Genomic DNA, 19,039 nt, shown 5'->3' on the forward strand with positions numbered 1-19,039 from the left:
GTGTAACCCACCAGTGCTCGTGTTACCCGTTTCCGGGTGCCGCGTGTAAGTAGTCTTTCTACGTCGATATAGCTTTCCAGATTGAGCTGTTCATTAGTCCCTCCTAAAAAAGCAAGCTACCGCCCATCGCACAGTACGACGGCACGTGAGTACCCAGCGGTTCACAACCCGAACCTGTGTAGTTTCACAGTCCGCACCTGCAAAACAAAGCCACCAAATGCCACGGCGAATCCAGACTGAGAGGAGTGGCTGCTGCAGCTTGGGTCGTCGCCAAGTTTGGGTCGAGGGACCAAGTCGCCTCCTCTAACATCCTCAGTGCAGCAAGAAGATGAGGCGAAGATATCCCAGCGGAGCTTTCCTCTTTGTCCATCATAGCTCCGCTTGTTCCATTCCACTTCACTCTTCTCCGGGCACCCTGACCTTTCTCTTCATCGTAAAGCCCTTCCTCGTCGCCGCTCTCCATGCTGCCCGGACGCCTAGTCGGTTTAGGGAACGAAAGAAAAAGCTCAATAACATCTGCCGCTTCCTGATCTGGCGTCAGCTCGTCTTCCCCACCTCCATCTTCACCCCCTGATCCTTCTTCGGCAGCCGGCGACTCATGCTCTGCAGAGGCAAGTCCCGGCTTGCCGAGCTCCTGCGCCACCGCTCGACGCAGATCCTTGTCAGCGGTGGTGGCTTTTTCCCGGTGCCAAATTGCCGTTTTTCTATGTTTCCTTTCAATTTTCTCGCCAGAACCCTTTGCTGCTCCCTTCCTGTGAAGGTAGACCTGTCGAGCAGAAAGGGAATCGACCCGTAGTCTCTCTGTCTCCAGACCACATAGCTCCAGAAAACACAAAGCAGCTGCTACCACGCCTTCGTTCAGCATGTTATGAAGGGCAACAAGTAGAGCGATATCGTGCAACGCATCAGCTTCCTCTTCTGTCAGGTCCAGTGAAACCTCTAACGCCGTACTCTGCCACTGATGAAGCGTCTCAGCAGGCACCTGTTGACCTCCCTTAGAGTAAAGGAAGGGCCCTGAACGGGAAAAAGAACCAGATAGCTGCGACGTCTTTGTGGCAGCTCGAAGGACAAGGAGGAAGTGAAAAGCCATGGAGGGACGACCTTGAGCAAGGTAGTAAGCGACACTCAACCCTTCTGCAGTGCACGTAGCGTAGTCCGCGCAGAAACAGACAGACAGAGCACTGCACGAGCTCTCCTCTTCCGCCTCTCCAGCCCTTTCACTCCTGTCATGGATGGCGGAGAACGCCCGTCCAGAACGCAGCCAAGAGCGCAGGACTTGTTCTCCTTCTTCGTCGTCTCTTCCTCCATCGTTCCTTCGTTTGTCCAGTTCTACCGAGGGCTCTGTACAGGGTGTACGCTTGTGCTCTGCGGCTACCCTGCCGCTCTCGCAACAGACAGACCACTCTTTTTCGTTCGACTCCCCTATACGGTTTCTCGCGCCTTGCGGTTGCACGGCCCGTTTCTTCCCCGAGCAGAACTGGCTCCTCTGCCCATTCGTGTTCCTCAGCCGCCTCTCGAGAAGGGCGAGAAGCCGCCGTTTGCGCTGAAGCTTCCTTTGCATCTTGAAAAGATACTGAAATAGCGGAAGAGGCCGCAAGAGAGCAGAGGCATCCATTCCAGTCACATCAGAAAGCATAGCAAACAAGGAGACGTCTCCACGCCAGCTGTGGAGGTGGACATCAGCTTCGTCACCTCCCTGTTCTGCGGGAACGATACCCGGAGGAAGGACGGCTCGATCGCTTGCCTTTGCTTGTTGCAGCGGCGTCAGTGAGTCGCACCAGCGCGTCTCTGAAAGCCCGGTAAAATCAAGTTCCTCTTCTGTCATCCCCTGTTTCCTCGCCATGAGCACCGGTGACGCAGACACTTCGAGGGATTCGGTTATCAACTGTTGTTTCTTACTGTTACCAGGGTGGGTCGGAAGCTTCCCCACCCCTGTCTCCGTCTCAGTGGTTTGTCCGACCGCTGTCGGCGTCCTCACAGGAACGGTATCAAGGCATTTTTCCTGTGTGCTGTTACCTCCGACTACTTTCTCTCCGTGAGGAACCGAACAATTCTTAGTTCTCCATCCCTGCCGGGCATGGAACGAAGAACGCCGCGCGAAGCCAGCGAGTGGCAGGACCCCCATGCGCTGAAGATGCTGTTGTCGCAACACTGCTTCATACAGCGGCACCCGTAAAAGACCACGAGTTTTGTCAACCAGACCATCCTGGCTATCACCTTCCGTACTACGTAGCCGATCCCGCAAGAATAGCGACTTCCGTCCGTTCGTCCTCTTCCTACTCGAGCCGTTGCCATTGCTTGGTGTGCCAGAGCTGAGAAGTCCATGGGCGCCGGACAGGAGAAGAGGGCTTAGCGAGCGCGGCTGCACCTCGTCAGGGTAGTAGGCGGCAAAAATATCAGGAAAATTCTCCGTTACAGATCTGCACCACAGGAAAAAAACGGAACGTAAACGGACAGCCACTATTGGGACTTTTCTTGCATATCTCGGCCCTAGTGCAGCGCCGAGGCCCGGTAGCTAGAAGGGCGCGACCTGAGTGTCATCCGTCATGCTGCGTGCCGAGACGGCGTCCAAGCTGGGAACGTACTCAAAAGTTACTCGAAATAACTACGGAGAAAGAGAACGGCACCTACAGCAGGGCATTCTGGAACAAACAGCTCTCCTTTCTGTCCGCTGAGAGGGGATACTGCTAACCAGGTGGGCCGCGCCTGCCCGCTTGCACATTCTCAAACTCTGGATAGGCCCTGATCAACCCATAGCAAAAGTGCAAACCTGCGCGTGATCGAAGACGACGCACTTAAGCTGCAGCGCAGTGGTGACTGGCACATCGAAGCACAAGCCCGTAGTCTGGGGACCGATCGAGGCGTCTTTGAAGGCCAGGCGACACTATATTGCAAAAGCGACTACTACTTACCCGTGCTCTCTACCAACTTCCCTGTTATCTAGCTGCCTGTTACTTGGGCAAAGAGAAAAGCTCTCCTCACCTGAAAACCTCTTCTTCTATATACCACGGCATTCGAGGGTCGGCATTCAGCGCTTCGAGTGCGGAAGTTAAGGGCACAAACATGAGGGAGGCCAAAAACAGAAGCGGCCTGCCCACCTTTGCCAGAGAGCTCAGTGAGAGAAATTCCACCCCTTCCCCGTCGCGTGTCACGAGATCCCGGGCGCAGCAGGGAGGTAACGAACTGCGCTTGAAGCTATGCATGTTGAGATCTGATAGAATCTTGGACCCCTTGTACAACCGAGTTTGCTCCGTTGACCCTTTCGTAGAAACGCCGTTCATTGTAGATCGCAGGCTCCCTCCCTTCAAAGCGTGCGTGTACTTGCCCCCATGGGCGCCGGACAGACTCCGTACGTTCATCGGCACTTCTGTGGTGTTTTGAGAAGCGGGAGCCGCAGAAGGCTTTTCCTTCTCTCCGCCTTCACTGATCGGACCGACAGGGGAGGAAACAGGACGAGGGTGTCCGTGCTGTTGTTTGCCTGCCTCTACCGCCCTCACCTGAAGCGTGGCAGCGCGGTCTCTCCCCTCCTGTGAAGCTGCCCCCGCCTGACCTTGAGTGCCTGCAGCAGCAAAGGAACTCCTCGGCGGCGGCTTGAATGCGCTAGTTAGTTGTTCTTCACGGGTGCTCCGCTCCTCACTTGAAGAGGGAAGCAAGTTATCAGAAGCGGCGCCAGATGCGCCCGCTCCTGGCTCGTTCAGTGGCTCTGCGGGGCGTACATCTCGATCATCTACATCCCGCAAACTGCTGCTCCTGGCGTAGGGATAGCAAGGCGTAGCCTCTGGATACAGAAATGCGGACAAGGAGACACGAAGTCCCAGCTGGTTGATAGACCGTTCAGCAGGGGACGAGCTGCCTCGTCGCGGTGTGTGTCTGACTTAGACTAGAGCTGAAAGGTTCTAGCTGTGTCCATACAGCTAAGCCATGACGTGACACAGCACACGCTCATCACTCAGCAATTTTACCTCCAGTTGTGAGCCAGGAGCCCACATTCTACAAGGTGCCTGCCAGCTGGAATACTAGGACAAAACGATGTCGCGCAGCAAGAAGGTAACACCCTCCGGCGCCACCAATGCCACAGACTACGCAGAGCTGACTCAGCGGGTCAAATGCCACTCGCGGAACACATCGGCCAAAAAACCTACCGTTTTCTAGAAGCAGCCAGGCAGCCTGGTGAAGGGCGGTAGCGAAAAGCGCATTATTTCCCAGTCTTCCTAGCAGGAGGACAGTAGGCCAGTACGCGCTGCTTGTTCCTCCAACGGCGCTCCAACACTTGTTCTCCACCGCTGCCGGCCTTCCATGACGCGTGTGTCTTCTATCATGCTGCTGCATCTTCTCTGTTCTCCTTTTGACGTTGTCTGGTTCTTGGCAGCCCCGGACACCGACACACGACTGAAGTTCAGGCTTCAAGATCTCGTCCCCCACTGTCGGTGAATGACGCGGCGAAAGGCCCACCCCTTCCTTAGTCCCCGGAAGGTCCGACTGTCCGGTCCCATCACCACCGAAGTAAAACGAGACGTTCTGACGAAGTGATTCTTTCAAGTCTCTGACAGCAGCATATGTACAGCCGAGACGGTAGACCTGAAGAATGACAAACAACGAAACATTTCAGCCGTTCTGCCCGCCACAAGATGACCTTGTCAGTTGGCTGAAATCTCTAGAGATGCGCTTTGGACCGTACACTTCACATGGTGTGTTACGGAAACGGCGGCGCTACACGCGACAGGAAGCTCACAATGGACTCCAGCCGAGCTCCCCCGCGCTAGCTCTGACGCAAGAACAAGGAAGGAAAGCGGTCGAAAGCTGCACACGCGGCCTCGATTGGCCGGAGCAGCAACGAATACGCGCGGGTCAAAACAGCTGTTATATTACAGTGACGTTGGCCGTTTGGAGATGCATCTTGCCACTATACTATGCACTGGATGGCACTGCACAAGGAAAGAAGCGCACAGCGGCCCTGCAGGCACGACAGCTGAACGAGACCTTTCTTCCTTTTCGGCTGAAGGCAAGGGCGCGCAATACCTCTCTTCGTCTGATTCAAGATTGACAATCTCGGACACGCCATTGCATAGCGCCTAACTCCGGCTTTGGTGCGACCAGTCTGTGTTCGATCCCGACATCCAGGACATGCGGACGATATAACGTGAATCCACAGACAGCAGAAGAGAATCAGCACACGCCAAGGCGACTTCACCGGTTGTGCTAACAATTCCTGAGAGAGGCTGCACAATGACCCGTGCGTATCCCGTCTCTCCGTTTGTCTCTTACATACACATAGGAAACGACACGAACGCGCAAGTGCAATTCAGAGTGGATTCTGGGTATCACCTGTAGGTAAGCGCTCATCACTCCCGGTATGTCATTGACAATGCAGAGCAAGAGGAAAAAACAGTGGAACGGGGAGGCGCGGTGTTTAGGAAGCAGCCACCTGCTGAAGGAGAGACCATGAGGCCCTCTGTCGCCCTCCAAGTCTCTCTTCCTTCCCCTCGGGTCTGCTGGCTGCCAATGACCGCGCGCGCGAGTGCCATCAGGTAATGCAGACAGGGCTCTGCACTTTCCTGCGTCTGAATGGAATTGAAGTGGCGTATCCTTCCCTGTCCTTCTCTCTCCATCACAGATACGGCCCTTCGGTTCACTCCGATGGTGCTGGCCCATCTCTCCATGTTCGTCATCAGCGCACCCTTGGCTCCCTGGCGCTTCCTGCCGATGAACGGGAAAAAGCAGTCCTGCCTTGGCGAGGCGGCGCAGAAGAAGCGGAAAACACCTGCGGTCGCCACTGCTTTCACACAGAAGTCCCCGCGTCGCGAGTTCTTGCAGAAGTATTTCTCGGATAAAAGGCGAGCACAATTCCAGACCTTCCTGGTCCAAGCGCGCTAGGAGTCGTGGTACTAGCTGGTCGGACGACGAAGTATGGGGGCAGGACCAGCGATGCGAAGTATAATGAGCATAGCACGAGGACGAAGCAGGTTGGGCAGGCTGAACGCAACAACAGCACTTCCGAAGGCGACAGTACCCGTACTCGTCGACATACAGGTGGGCCAAGGGAAGGCGGCGAACCCAAAGGGCTACGCCCCTCCAATCGTGGTGGGCGATAAAGTAGCTCAACGTGTGCCACCACAAGGAGAAGGACCGGGGGCGAAGATCCAAAGACGACGCTACGACGGACACGAGACTTCTTTTCTCCTTCGGAGACGCGTCTAACCTGTCTTTTGACGAAGTCTGGGACTGGCGTGAGATATCAGTGTGCTGTTTGCCGTGGCGGCTAGCCTTTCTCCCCAGGAGCCGCTCTTCTGAAAGGCCCGCAGGCTTCCCTCGTGCCCGCCCATTCTCCTCACCGGAGACGCCGTTCACCTCGAAGGCGAGATCCCTTTTTTCTGCCCGCCAGCTTGTCTTCTTGTTTCCCTTGCCTTGCCGCAAGTCGTCCAATACAGAAATGTACCGTCTTTCCAGCAAAATGCGTAGACAAGCTCCCCTACTCCACCGTGCGACCCAGTCTAGAGTCACACACAGATAGCCACTCAAAATTGATCTTTTCGGCAGCATTTGCTCTAAAGCTCTCAAGAACAACGCATACTGCGACTCTTCTCGGTAGCCGCCCTTTACAAGCCCACGTCCTTCAGACGCAGCCATACTAGACTCTGGCCGCGCCCGCCCACCTTCACGGAGTGTCTGAAAGTCGCTAGCCTGACGACCGCAACGCAGAGCTACGTCTTCTGTTGAGCGGGGGTCCCCCGGATCCTCCCAGTTACTGCACATGTCTCGGTTTAGAAGCGGAAGCCGGTCTCCGTTCGGCTGCACGGCCCCGCGCTGGCGAACGCAGATATGACTTGGCACGCGAAGCGCCGTGCCTACAGGCGTTGCCGCTGCCCGGGTGAAAGGAAAGTCGAGATCCTCTGCAGCAGCCTGACGGCAGTGCCAACAGATGCCTCTGAAGTAACGCATGACAGAAAGGAGAGCGAAACCTTAGGAAGTTCATATCCCGTCTGGAGCGGACAAAGTCCTGCCCTCTCACGCCCACAGGTACCGTCGTCTATGAGAGCCGTCCTTACTGAAAAACCAAATGGTAGAGATGCGAAGGTGTAGCGCAAGTGAAACCGCGTGCCCACAAAAGAACATCACAGAGACGTGAAGGGGCGCGCGCGCCACATTCCCGCGCTCAGGGCACAGCTAGCGTGCAGATTTCGGTCAGTCCACGCTGACGGGGGTGAACTGACAAGAGTTTCACCTCTGCCTGCGGAGGCGTACCGCGGGGGGAAGCACCAGATAGCCAGCACTACAGTAGTAACACCAAGTGAGGAACACAGTGCTTCCAACCTGAAAATTCCACTCCCGGGGTAAGACGCAAGTTCACAGGATGCAGTACCTCGATCTGTGGCCTCACTGTCAAAACTACCGTCTGAGGCCAGGAGCGAAACGAATCAGCAATCTCGCGGTACGGACGGGGCGTTTTTCACAATAGCGAGGTGAATGCTGACGGCTTGCAGGAGACAAGGGAGCAAACATGTCACACCCGCGAGTCCCAAACATTTGTATACAAGCGCACTAATTTCCGTCGCAGATATACCAGGGCGCACGTGGAAATACCCTGGTGTTCAAGAAAGTGTCCGCCCCTGACTACAGAAAATAATCAGAGTCTTTACACCAGGCCTGTCGTGTTCCGCCACTGGCACCTCGGTCGCACACGGGGAGTCCTGGCTGGAAGAAAGCATCGTTCTGCTATGGGATGCAAGGCGGGCCGTCTCATGCTTACTTCATCTTCATTGAAAGCGACTCTTCGGCAAGCCACTGTTGTTCCTCTTTCTGCGTAAGAGCATCTCGCTCTCCGCCGCAGGATGCACTTGCTGCGGCAGTCACAGCAGCCGCAGGTAGACCGAGCCGGGCGGCAGCAGCGGCGAGAGAAAGATCCGCACTTCGTTCTTTTTCTGTGTAGCAGTCCTCTCCGTCCTCATCGCCGATTCCCTCTGCTTCCGGAAACCTTTTCCCTGAGGCCCCGCGAAGAACTGCAGCTTCCTGGCAATGCTGTGCTCCTTGCGATGAGCTATCACGCTCCGCGAGCCAACCTCTCTCCCTTGCTGTCTCGCCTTGTTCAGGTTCACGGACTTCCGTATCTCGTGGTTGCGTGCTGACGTCATGTGCCATCGTGACTCTTTCGTTTTTTGAAGAGGACTCCGCACCCCGGCGAACAGTGGAACTTTGGTATTCCTGGTGAGCACGCGCCGAAGGGCAAGAGGCGTGACAGAGGCTGGGAGTTCCCGCTGTAGCTGGAGTAGCTGTCGAAGCGGCCGCCAGCGTCTCGTTGAGAGCCGCGGCAGCCGCAGCTGTATGGCTGTCAGTGCCCTCTGCTGCCGCTGTGCTGGTGGGAAGGTTGTGAGGGAAAGCAGGAATGCCGAAAAGCCGGACAGAGGAAAGGTCGTCCACGTCGCCAACTTCCAGGTGAGCCCACGCCTGAGCGGCCAAACAGAAGAGGAAAGAAAGTGGGACTGGAGATTGTCCGGGACTGAGAAGAACATGGAAAGCAATGGAGACAGAGAAGCATTCGCAACTTACACAGATAGACATGGACCTGTTTAACCAAGAACGATAGAGGAGAGGAGACTGACCAACCTACATCTGCACTGCAGCACCATACTGCGATCACGCTTATGACCACCAGCGGAGTAGAGTACACATGACCATTCCACATGTAAACACGGGAAAAGTACGGGCCACCATAAAGCACGAAAACCAGAATGTTACTGACCAGAAGAGATTCATTGGGGTAGTGCGACACAAGGGCCGCTGTGTTCCCAGTGTAAGAACCTGCTCGAGGAGATAGCTTGCCCGGGACCGGCTGCACTTTTGAATAACGGCTTGCCTCAGGACCCGAACGCAGTTTGCCGTCTTGAGAGGACAAAAATACGTACGCGTCGTCCGGATCAGGAACCCTGTCTAGCTGCCGGAGCAATCGTCTCGAGAGGGGCTCCGCTCTGTCGCTCTGACCTGCAGGGGACAACTCACAGTCGAGAGTGAAACCCCATACTCTCCGTGTATAACTATGCAGACACATACGAAGCTATATATACATATAAATGTATATATATATATATATAGGAGTGCGGGCGTGTCTCCTGGGCGTGAGGCACGCGAACTGCTGGTGCTTCCCATTCCAAAAGATAAACACATCTGAAACGTGTTGTATTCGAACACGGCGGAATGGTGCAGAGGTCAGCTGCAGCATTCCCTTACAACACTGAACAGCGCGACTACAGGGAAGAGGGCCCCCGTCGTGATGAAAAAAACGGAGAGAGTTTCGACGCGTGTCAAACTTGTCTTGAAGGGAGGGGTAATAGTGGACAGAACCGAGAAAACCCGCAGACGGCACAGACGCGTGAGGAGATGATTTTTAGAACGAACACGACCACATAAAGGAACCGTCAGAACGTGAAACACGAGGGCGCCTTGTCCGTGGCAGACGAAGAGAGCGAAACCCCGAAAACACCGGACGCTGTGGTCCCGTGTCTCTCGTTGTCGAAGAAGTGAGTACGCCCGGGTAACTAGAGGCTGAAACACGGCACGCACTTAGGTCAGTGTGTAGAGTAAGAAGAAAAAACGCTACGCAAGGTAGTCGAACATCCTAACAGAACAACAGGTACGACCACACAACAAGTAGGAACGTACTCCCGGAGTCGACCGAAAAGGGCAACGAGCTGCCCTTATCGGAAAACCTACCGCCCGAAATGTGCTTTTCTGCCGCCGCTTTGTCTAACACCTCTTCAGCTAGGGGCCCACCCTCGGCATATTCCGCCACGCTCCTTGCGTCGCTATTCTCGCCTCCGGCGTACAATTGTTTCTTCCCTCTTTCTTCTACACCCTCGAAACACGTTAGCAACCGGCTTAACAGACGAGTTTTTACTTCTCCTCCTGTGACCCCTGCGCACTCAACGCTCATCCACAGCGACAGAAATCCACCAGGGGGCCAGACACCCGTTCCAGCAATACGTCCACTAAGTACTGGGAGCCCTTCGCCACCGGCTGGAAACCTCCTTCGAACATTCTTCGCATGACCCTCCGTGCCCTCTGTACAAGCGTGCCCGCCACGAAGTCGCTGAGCAGTACCGGTGCGATGGGCGCCCTCAGAGAATGCCTCCAGCTCTGAACCAGCAGGAGCCCCTGAGGCGTCGCCTTCCTGCCGACCCCGCTCCTGCGATTCGCTAGGGGATCGGACGCCGAACCCGGCGACATCGCTTCTCCTGGTGAACAGCGACTCGTCGCTGTCAGACACCGCTACGTTACTACGGGCAGCGTCCAAATCATTCCCAGCAGCAGTAAAGCATGATGCTTTTCTGCTGGCAGAAGAGGAGTGTGCTTTCTCGAAGGTTTGCGCGTGCGGGGGTGGTGAAGCAGCGATCACTTGGCGAGCAATTCTGTTAGCACGGAACGGCGAAGCAGGAGACATCAAGGCCCGGGGATAGGGCACGCAGTTAACGTAAGGAGGAATGTCCTGCGGATATCTTGGTGGGTGGCTTGATCCAGGGGAGTCCAGTTTCTGATTGTGCTGGAAGTCGCTGAGGGCGAAGGATGAACAAGCCTCTTCCGAACGCGCAGCGGCACCAAGAGAAGAGCTCACGCGAGAAATTACATCCAGAACATGGACCGGCTGTTCGAGAGTGAGTGTGCTCGTGAACTGGCGATTGAACTCCGCAGTATAGCACGGATTCGTGAACTCTTGTTCAAGAGCCTGAATGAAGGCAAGGAACGTTCATACCACAGCGTAATATATCACCATGCGCGCTCCAAACCCGAGAAGTAACCTGGGTTTACACGGTCCGAACCTGTAGGTGGAGAAAGGATGCAGGTACAAAGACCGCAAGCCCAGTGATGGCAAGTGTGGCTCGTGGGAATCTCAGATACAGTGCAGAGCGACGGGCATTCGTACACCGAACTAGGCGCGCAGCGCAGCTTCTGCACGCTCATTCACTCCCAGGTCCGGGCAGCGCCTCAAGAAAACGGCAGCCAGAAGCCGATGACCTGTTCAGAAACCCAGTTACCGGTTACCCGATTCACGACCACTGTAGGAGACCCCCGTCCCCGAGAGCGATCTCCGAGATAAAGCGCGTACATCCTCAGTTTGTGTAAACCGGACCTTCACTAGGCTCAGTGAGCTCCTGATTTCCGGCGTCCGCATCTCTCCCTCCAAACACCCCTGAACATTTACTTGAACGAAAAGATGCACGCTTCGCATACCTGGAGAAAATCGATGAGCTTCAGCTGCGCCCGGTTAAGGCGGCGCATGTGCCGTAGATGTCGCAGAAGCCTACAGCGAACGAGGGGTCGAGTTGTAAAGAAAGCGACAGCCATGCAAAAGGCCGGGACGTTCACCTAAGAGACCCGCAAAACACGAAGAGAGTAAGCCCTTTGTGCAGTAACCCTTCTGCCGTGGCTAAAGTGAGCGGACCTCAGAGACTGTACTACAAATGCACGCGTGGCTTTTTGTGCACTACGTCTGAAGCCTAGTATCGGACCATGATTGGGATTCCGCGCCGGTCAGGCTCGTGAGAGCTTGAACCTTTCCGGAAGCTTCCGGCACGACAATACCGCATAATGAGTATACAAAGTGTCCAAGCATGATTTGGAGAACCTCTCACACCACGCATGAAGAGATACTACCGCCGATTCGGAAGAAACAGTCGTGAAGAGGAGACCTAAGGGACAACGGCGTTACAAACAAAGAGAAGGTCAACACTCGAAAGAAATTTTTCCCATTGTGTTCCCCCTCCTTTAGGTCGCAGAGAGGAAACTTGAAAACAGCTGCGAGCAGGACGCATATAAAACGCGACAACGAACAATCCGCGAGCTGTTAACACAAGCCACCACCTTCGAGCTCAAAAGAAGGTCGCGAGATTACACAGAACGGCGAAGGTCGGTATACGTGAGACTGCTGTTCTTGTCTCATAGGCGTGATGTGCGAGCACGTCAGCGAGCACACAGGCCAGCAGCCTTGCCACGCGCATTCCAGGATTCGCTTGATGCGAGGCTCAGGGCAGAGACCATTGCTCGTACTTAAAACATCAATGCGAGGTAGCAGAGCGCCCTGCGCCAGAAACCAAGAGCAAGCACAGGTACTGTAGAAGTAAACAACAGAATCTTACCCCGAGTTGCCTCAGCATTTGCATTCCCACAAAGAAAAACTCAACTTGCTGGTTGCAGAACAACTGGAAAACCATGCGCCTGCCGATCCGCTGCACGACCGCCATAGCACTTTCTTCTTGCACTCCTCCTAGTCCGCTGTTTCCTAGCCTGGAGTCGAGTGTACTTCCTCCGGTGGTCCAGGCTCCTTCGAGACCGAACTTATCCACTTTCAACAGCATCGCTCCACAACGGGTTGGCGAAGTGAGGCCTCCCTCCTGGCCAGTGACTTGGCCCGCCGAAGTGTGCCGCCTGGCATGCCTGGCAAGGGCCATGCGTCTTTCTAACCAAACGAGAGCGGAGCTAACTCGGCCAGTGAGGAGAGCGTCGCGAATCACAGCCTCATGATCGGCATCCATCGGCCACAGTTTTTCACTAATACTACAAGAGACAACGGCGAAGGCAGAAGCCGGAGCGGCGAACCGAGCATCCGGTGTACAAACGGAGACCTCGTCTTTCTGGCGAATTGTCGCAACTGCGGTCGGCTGCGCACTGTTGCGTGCACTATCTGAAACACTCACGAGAGACGAAGCCGCGCCGCCTTTGTCTCTGCATTCCCCAGCCGCAGCTCCAGTTGTACGCTGACGATGCTGGTCAGAAGACACGCACCCTTCTCCCCCAAGCACCGCGCTGCGTTCCACCAAGAGTTGACCTTCTTTGGGTGTACCGGCACCCACTGCTTCCCCGGCGGCTGTCCTTGACCCGGCCCCCGCCCCCGCCTTCGCTTCTCCTGTCAAGGTGCCAGCCTGTGTTCCAGCTACAGGGCCGTCCTTTTTTCTGATGGCCAGGACCTGCTCAGCACTTCCCGTGCCTGGGCCAAGAGCAGCTTCCGCTACGCACGTTTCTTTAGGAAAGCCTCTTTCTCCTGAGGAGGGTCCTCGCGTGTCCTTGCAGCTTTCACTGAAACTCTGTGAAAGCAAAGCCTGTCTCTCCGGCGACAGCCGCCGGGACGGTGACTGCTGCTGTGGAATGACACAAGCGAGCGGTGCTGAAGGAGACGGAAGAGGAGAGGCTTCAGCAAGAGAAGTCTCATTCCTGCTGCGTTCCTCCTGCAGTCCGACAACAGAAAAGTTGAAGACTTGTGCCCCCGGGAGCGACAAAACAAGGGCTTGCTGTAACGAGCGAACGAACTGTAAATAGTATGTCAGCTCAAGCAGCTCGTCTGTCGTCCACTGCTGAGCCCTCTCACGACCCTTCACACGTGTGTCCTTTCCGGTGCAGAAGGCAGGAGAGCAAGGTTTCCCACTGGGAGCGGAGGAGTCACAGCCACTGAGGCCCCCGTTGTTCGCCACGTGTGGTACCAGCTCGGGCTCGGTGCACATGTCTATCTTACGGAGTACTCGTTGACCAATCAGAGCGTTAACAAAGCTCACGATGATCGCAAAGAGTCTCGAGCAATATGCCTTGTCAATCGCCAAAAGGGCAGATGCTGCAGCAGCTGCGGCACTCGCGGATGCTTCGCGCACATGTTGCAGTTCCTCCCTGGCATTCCCTGATGGACAACAACCTTGGAGAAAGATACGATTCCCCAAGTCACCGCCAGCACAGTCGTCCACAGCTGTCCCATCCCGCCCTGCAGCCTCTCGAGCTCCTGCACGACTCGCAGGATATCCGGAAAGCCCACCAGGAAGCTGGGGGCAACCGGGATGCAGCCGCGACGCCGTGACATCGACACTGTCTCCGAACAACAATGTCGCACTTAGTCCTCCTCTGTCGCTTCCACTAGCGCCACTTCCGCCTTTCATGCCAAGCTGCGGACGAGAGAGGGAGGACATGGAAAACGATGCTAGGACTTTGGCGGCCGCCCTTCTTGCTTTTTCTATCGCCTCGGCCACGAGGAACGAAGAGTCTAATCCCACAGACGAGAAGCCGGCCGCCGGGCTGAAAGAATGATCGAAGGGCAAACAGGCAGACGTTCGCCGGCTGGGAGAAAAGGGCAAAGGGTCACGCAGCGGAAGCAGCTGCGGGGGCAGCACGCACATCAGGGGAGGGGGGAACCCCAACTGGGAGAAGCCTGACTCCGGGACCCTGGACGCTGCCGACGAGCGGCTTGGGAGCGGGAGTGGCTGCGGCCCATCCAGTAGCATGAGCTGTCGATGTTCGGAAGACGACTGACGATTTTCCAAAAAGCCAACAACTTTCTCTTCAGCCCACGGCGCGCTCACGGACCAAGGAGTGCCAAGAAAACTTCCATCCCATCTTGTTTTTCCTTCCTTCCTCCTCTCTTCAGGAGAACTGTTTCCATGTGCTTTCCTGGCCGGTACTAGTCTCGCCTCCACTGCGGAAAACCGATCAAAACCCACACCAGCAGAAGAAGCTCCGCCCCAAAGCCCTCGCCTATCTCGCGCGGGAAAGTGAAAGAGATCGAGCAGATATGAGACGGTAGCACGCAATCCTGGAGCCGCGGCCGCGTAATACATATCAGGGGAAATCTCGGAATTGTCTTCTGACGCTGACTGTTCCTCGCGGCGTTCCGGGTCTTGTTCGTGTCTTGGCCTCTTCTTCTCTTCCTTGTGCCCTTGTGCGGAGCGACTGGTCTGCCGCTGCGTACTCTTTCTTCGGTGCGTTATCCTACCGGCATCTATCACAGTGGACGGCAATGAACAGGCGGTGGGCAAGCCGCTTCTACATGGTTCGACAAAAGATGTCGCGTCCTCCCAAGCAACCTCACTTTTGTCGCCTTTGTGTCCTCTTAGGCCCGTTCTTGTGCATGTGTTCCCAGACAGCGTGGTTTCCTGAGGCGGAGGCAAGTGGACAGGGACCACCAGGTTGTCCGTCGAGTAACCATGCAGAATGTAGAGAATGAGCATTCGGATACCAGTCATTTGTTGTGGCTGCTGGAGAAGGCCCAGAGCTGTCTTTACCATGCTGAGCTCTCGGTATCGCAGGCCAAGAAAAAGCATCAAGTGACACAGAGCCTTCATTTCTACTCCGTTAGCTACGCAGTACGCCGCAGCTGTTGAGGAACCCTCAAAGATAGCCATGTTGAGGAGAACCGTGAGCGGATCTTGAGTAGGAGAAAGAGAAAACAAGGACGACGGGGAGGCGAGGTAGAACGCTTGGTCGCTCACTGACAAACCGCGCCAAACAGGAAGGATTTCGCTCGCGAAGACACGTGAGCGTAGCGAACGACTGCCACCGCGGCTAGGAAGGCTGGTGGATGTCTTCAAGCCGCCATTGCGTACAATTGAACGACGAGACCGGACTGACAACAGAGGCACCGGCTGGGAAGCAGAAGTTTCATGTACCGAGCCCAGCTGGGCAGAAGCAGAAGCCACACTTATTCCTGGCTTTGTGACATCACCAACTAGCCCACCGCCTTGGGCCAGACGAGTAGAGCCCGAGGAGTCAAGAGAAGAAGAAACCGAAGGAGGGCGTTCTTGCCCTTCCTTCTCCTCTTCGATTATGTGCGGCCAGTACAGCAACCATAAGAGGTGCTGCTGCCCGGGCGAGGAAGCAGCACAGCCTGCGGGATACAACGGTGAGTCGATAAGACACACCTCCTCTGACGACGGCTGAAGGGAAGTGCGGATTCCACCTTTGAACTGCGTTTCGGAGTCCTTGCAGAAACAGCGCTTGGCTTCTTCGGAAGAAGGCACACCCGGGCTAACGTCGGTCACTCCTTCGTCGTGACAGCTCCGGCACCGGCTATGTGACATCCGGTACGTCTGTTGTCTTTTTCTCCACGATTGTGCAGATTGTGTGGGTCCAGAGGAAAGCCCGTGGCAACTGTAGCATACCTCAACGGCAATATAGTGCAGCGATAAATGAATTTGTATACCCGTGACACCACAAGTGCCGTGTTGTACACAGCCAGGTCGACATCCCCCCATCGTCCGACCTGCGTCCGTAGCGGTACTGATGCGTGGGCGACGAGGCACAGCAGCCACTAGGCCTCTTCCTCCTGCATACAAAAGCTGATCTGTGCACCCGGAGACCCGCGCTGCCTCACCGAAGGTAAGGTCTTCACTGGGCTCAGGCCTAGTGCAGCTGCCGCAGCCACCTCCTCTCTGATCGTCACCTAAAACGTCCGTACTCAGGTGTGCGTCGCGCGCCTTCCAGGTATAGTTGGTGCTAGGCGCCCTCCGAAACCGGCGGGTACGGCCATGATGGTAAACAATGCCAACGTCAGGTTCGCTGTTCACCACTGCTCCTTGAGAGTCCGGTGATGACATTTTTACTGATCGCATTCTCTTCAGCCACCTCTGCGGCGCAGCAGACCTGGATCGCCGCTGAGATCCGGGCTTTCGCGTAACAAAGATTTTTCTCTTCTTGAGTGAAGCGGAGAACGCGGCATCAAGAAGAGAAGAAGAAGATGGCTCTGGGAAGGTCTCTGGGACTTGTCGAGCTGCTGGCTGTCCCTCCTGCTCTTGGCGTCGAAATAGTGCAACCCCACCCGGGAAACCGTATTCAAGCAGGCCAACCTGTGCTGCCGGAGAACAATCGAGGAAGTCAGCGCTTGCACCCTGTGGGGCCTGAGTCGTCCGGCTGAAAGGTGCAGCCCTCTGATGCTCACCCAACAACCGAGGCTCGGCGCAAACGATACTCGCCTCCGAAAAGCTCCGACGAACGCTGCAAGTGGGCTCAGCTGCTTCGATGCAATTACTGTGACAGCTTTTCCTTGAGCCTCCTCCGTCATTGCCTTCCGGACACCGCGCGCATGTCTGCTGGCCGAGAGCGGCGCCTGGTGGCCTCATGCTGCAGCTGTCATAGCAACAGCTACAAGAGGCTGCTGGTTGAGGAAGCCGAGCCGCAGCGAGCCAAGAGGGGAGAACTGCTGGACCTGGTACCGCGGAACATCCCCACTGCAGCATCCGTTCACAAATGTCATTCAGCTCATCAACCTTTCCGAAAATGTGATAGGCAGTAACAATACTAGGAGCGCCACCTGTGTCTTGGTCCCCCCTTCCGACAGCATCCATAGTACAGAGCAAAAGCGGCAACAGCTGGTCTTGAGCAGAGGGGGGCAAGGCCGCAGAAAGGAGACCTAGAAGCTCGGAAGACGCAGCGCCTTCACCGTCAACCAGTCTTGGGTCAGTCAGAGGGAGAGAGTCCCTCCCCACGGAGTCTTCGAAGCCGCCGGGGGAAGTATGACAGCAGGCCGGCTGAGACAAGCATTGCCCAGGAACACATCGCTGGCACCAATCACTTCTAAGCTGGCTAAAGGGAGACAGCCAAGCTAAGGGCACACCACGTAGGAGAACGCTAAACGTCTGAGGCCTACAGCGGAACGACGTCCACGCCCAAAGGAAGACAAGGCTCGAGATGCTGGTGCTGACATGCTGACAGTAACGACACTCGGACCTTCCAGAGTCCTCCAGGAGCGCCGTCACAGCCTTGGAAGCCATGTCTCCAGCTGGAACCATTTGCCGTTCTCAAAGCAGTGAGAAGCACGCGCTGTTCTAGTACGTGCACGCACATGTACGAACGGTGAATAGCTACTGCGGTACTCTTCGTTTCACCGCACACCGGCTCCGACAGCATTGTGCATTCTTGCGAGTAAAGTGTTGTGAAGCGTACAGGCCGCGTTAGACACCCACGGCCATGCCCACCAGGTTACTACTGGACAAGTTGATTTGTATTCTGGACCGAGACCGGGAGCCGGGTTCTGACCTCCTTTCACCCGGCAGCCTTACACGTCTGACTGTCCTGCAGAGCGGTCACGGAGCAGAGTACAGCCGAATGGGAGCTATTGGAGAGTGACAACAAACAACCCCTACCTTACACTGAGAGCGAATTCTCATGAAGGCTTGTCTGGAGCCAGCGCGACTCACAGGAGGACTCACTTGTGTGCCTCCCTCTGCGCGCTGCCTCATCCTCGCCTGTATCAATGCATGGCTGCAGCGGTCCATTAACGCGTCAAGTTCGAGCAGAACCACGGCCGCGTCACTCCCCCACCCCGGTTGTCCCCCCTGACGGAATGCTCGCTGTGGATGCATGCTGTTGTGACAAAAGAACTGGGAAGGAGAAGACAGAAGCAGCTGCTCTAACGCGGTATTGTTTTCGCCCCTCATCCGACCCCCCCCTTCTGCTGAGCAGGTGATCGAAGAAAAACCTTCGTCTGTAGTGCCTGCTCCGCAAACACCAGCAAAACCACAGCTTGTGGGGCCGCTGCTCTCTGCACCACCGTGCCCCCCCCTTGAGAAGCCCCTGAGAAAAAAGGAAGGTGCGAGATGAAGTAGAGCACAACCTCCTCCCTGAAGATGTGACACGAGCAGCTGGGGTTTCTGTTGTTCCACAGAGGCGCCAGAAGATGTCGAAGACGCAAATGACATCTCAAGCAGCTCATCTGGCTTCGGCCTTTCAAACCACCGGCGCCTACACTTCGGCGCTGTGTCCTGTTGCTGCTCCAGCCCTGGTCCCCCAGCAGGCAGATAGGCGTACTGGTTTCCGACTGCACCGCTCCCTCCGTACCAGCGGCTCTGCCTCGTACTCGAAAACGGGATACCGGCGTCCACAAAACTGTGACAAGGCAGGGTTGACAAAATTGGTGACGACAACCCAGACCACAAAGGTTGCGAGCCAGCTGCCTGATTCGAGGACGTGCTTTCAGAAGCAGGGGACGTATGAGGACAAGCTGGAGTGTTTCCGAGCGCAGAAAGTGGGGCCGTGCATACACCAGACGCCTGGCTGCAATGCTTCACAACATTGTGAGTATGGCCTTGCCGGGCACTTGCCCCTCGAACAAGTGCTGCGCGCGAGCAGCGCATAAGCGTCAATGCAAGCTGGTCAGCCAAAGTTGCGGACGACGGAAACGAGGGTTCCTTCAAAGGCTCAAGCGCTGGACCTGCAAAGTCAGACTCGGATGCGTTACGTGACCGGGAGAATGCACGGACACCACGAGTCCGGGAACACGTGGGCGACTGGGCGCTGGAAT

The 19,039-nt window shown here is 56.0% G+C and overlaps 1 protein-coding gene across 1 annotated transcript in view; it reads right to left on the reverse strand.

Annotated features, from left to right (window-relative positions):
* Positions 1-19,039, reverse strand: part of CSUI_004033 (uncharacterized protein) — a 44,490-nt gene that overhangs the window by 18,863 nt on the left and 6,588 nt on the right. The window contains exons 4-13 of the mRNA XM_068064228.1: positions 17,949-18,949; positions 12,126-17,267; positions 11,221-11,355; positions 9,706-10,714; positions 8,738-8,976; positions 7,748-8,442; positions 5,326-6,925; positions 4,143-4,578; positions 2,983-3,778; positions 198-2,420 (exon numbers count right to left, since the gene is read on the reverse strand). Coding sequence (XP_067923791.1) covers positions 198-2,420; positions 2,983-3,778; positions 4,143-4,578; positions 5,326-6,925; positions 7,748-8,442; positions 8,738-8,976; positions 9,706-10,714; positions 11,221-11,355; positions 12,126-17,267; positions 17,949-18,949 — 13,276 coding nt within the window. The remainder of the gene's footprint in view (positions 1-197; positions 2,421-2,982; positions 3,779-4,142; positions 4,579-5,325; positions 6,926-7,747; positions 8,443-8,737; positions 8,977-9,705; positions 10,715-11,220; positions 11,356-12,125; positions 17,268-17,948; positions 18,950-19,039) is intronic.

This window comes from Cystoisospora suis (assembly GCF_002600585.1).
Source record: "Cystoisospora suis strain Wien I chromosome Unknown contig_1812, whole genome shotgun sequence".
Lineage (NCBI taxonomy): Eukaryota > Apicomplexa > Conoidasida > Eucoccidiorida > Sarcocystidae > Cystoisospora > Cystoisospora suis.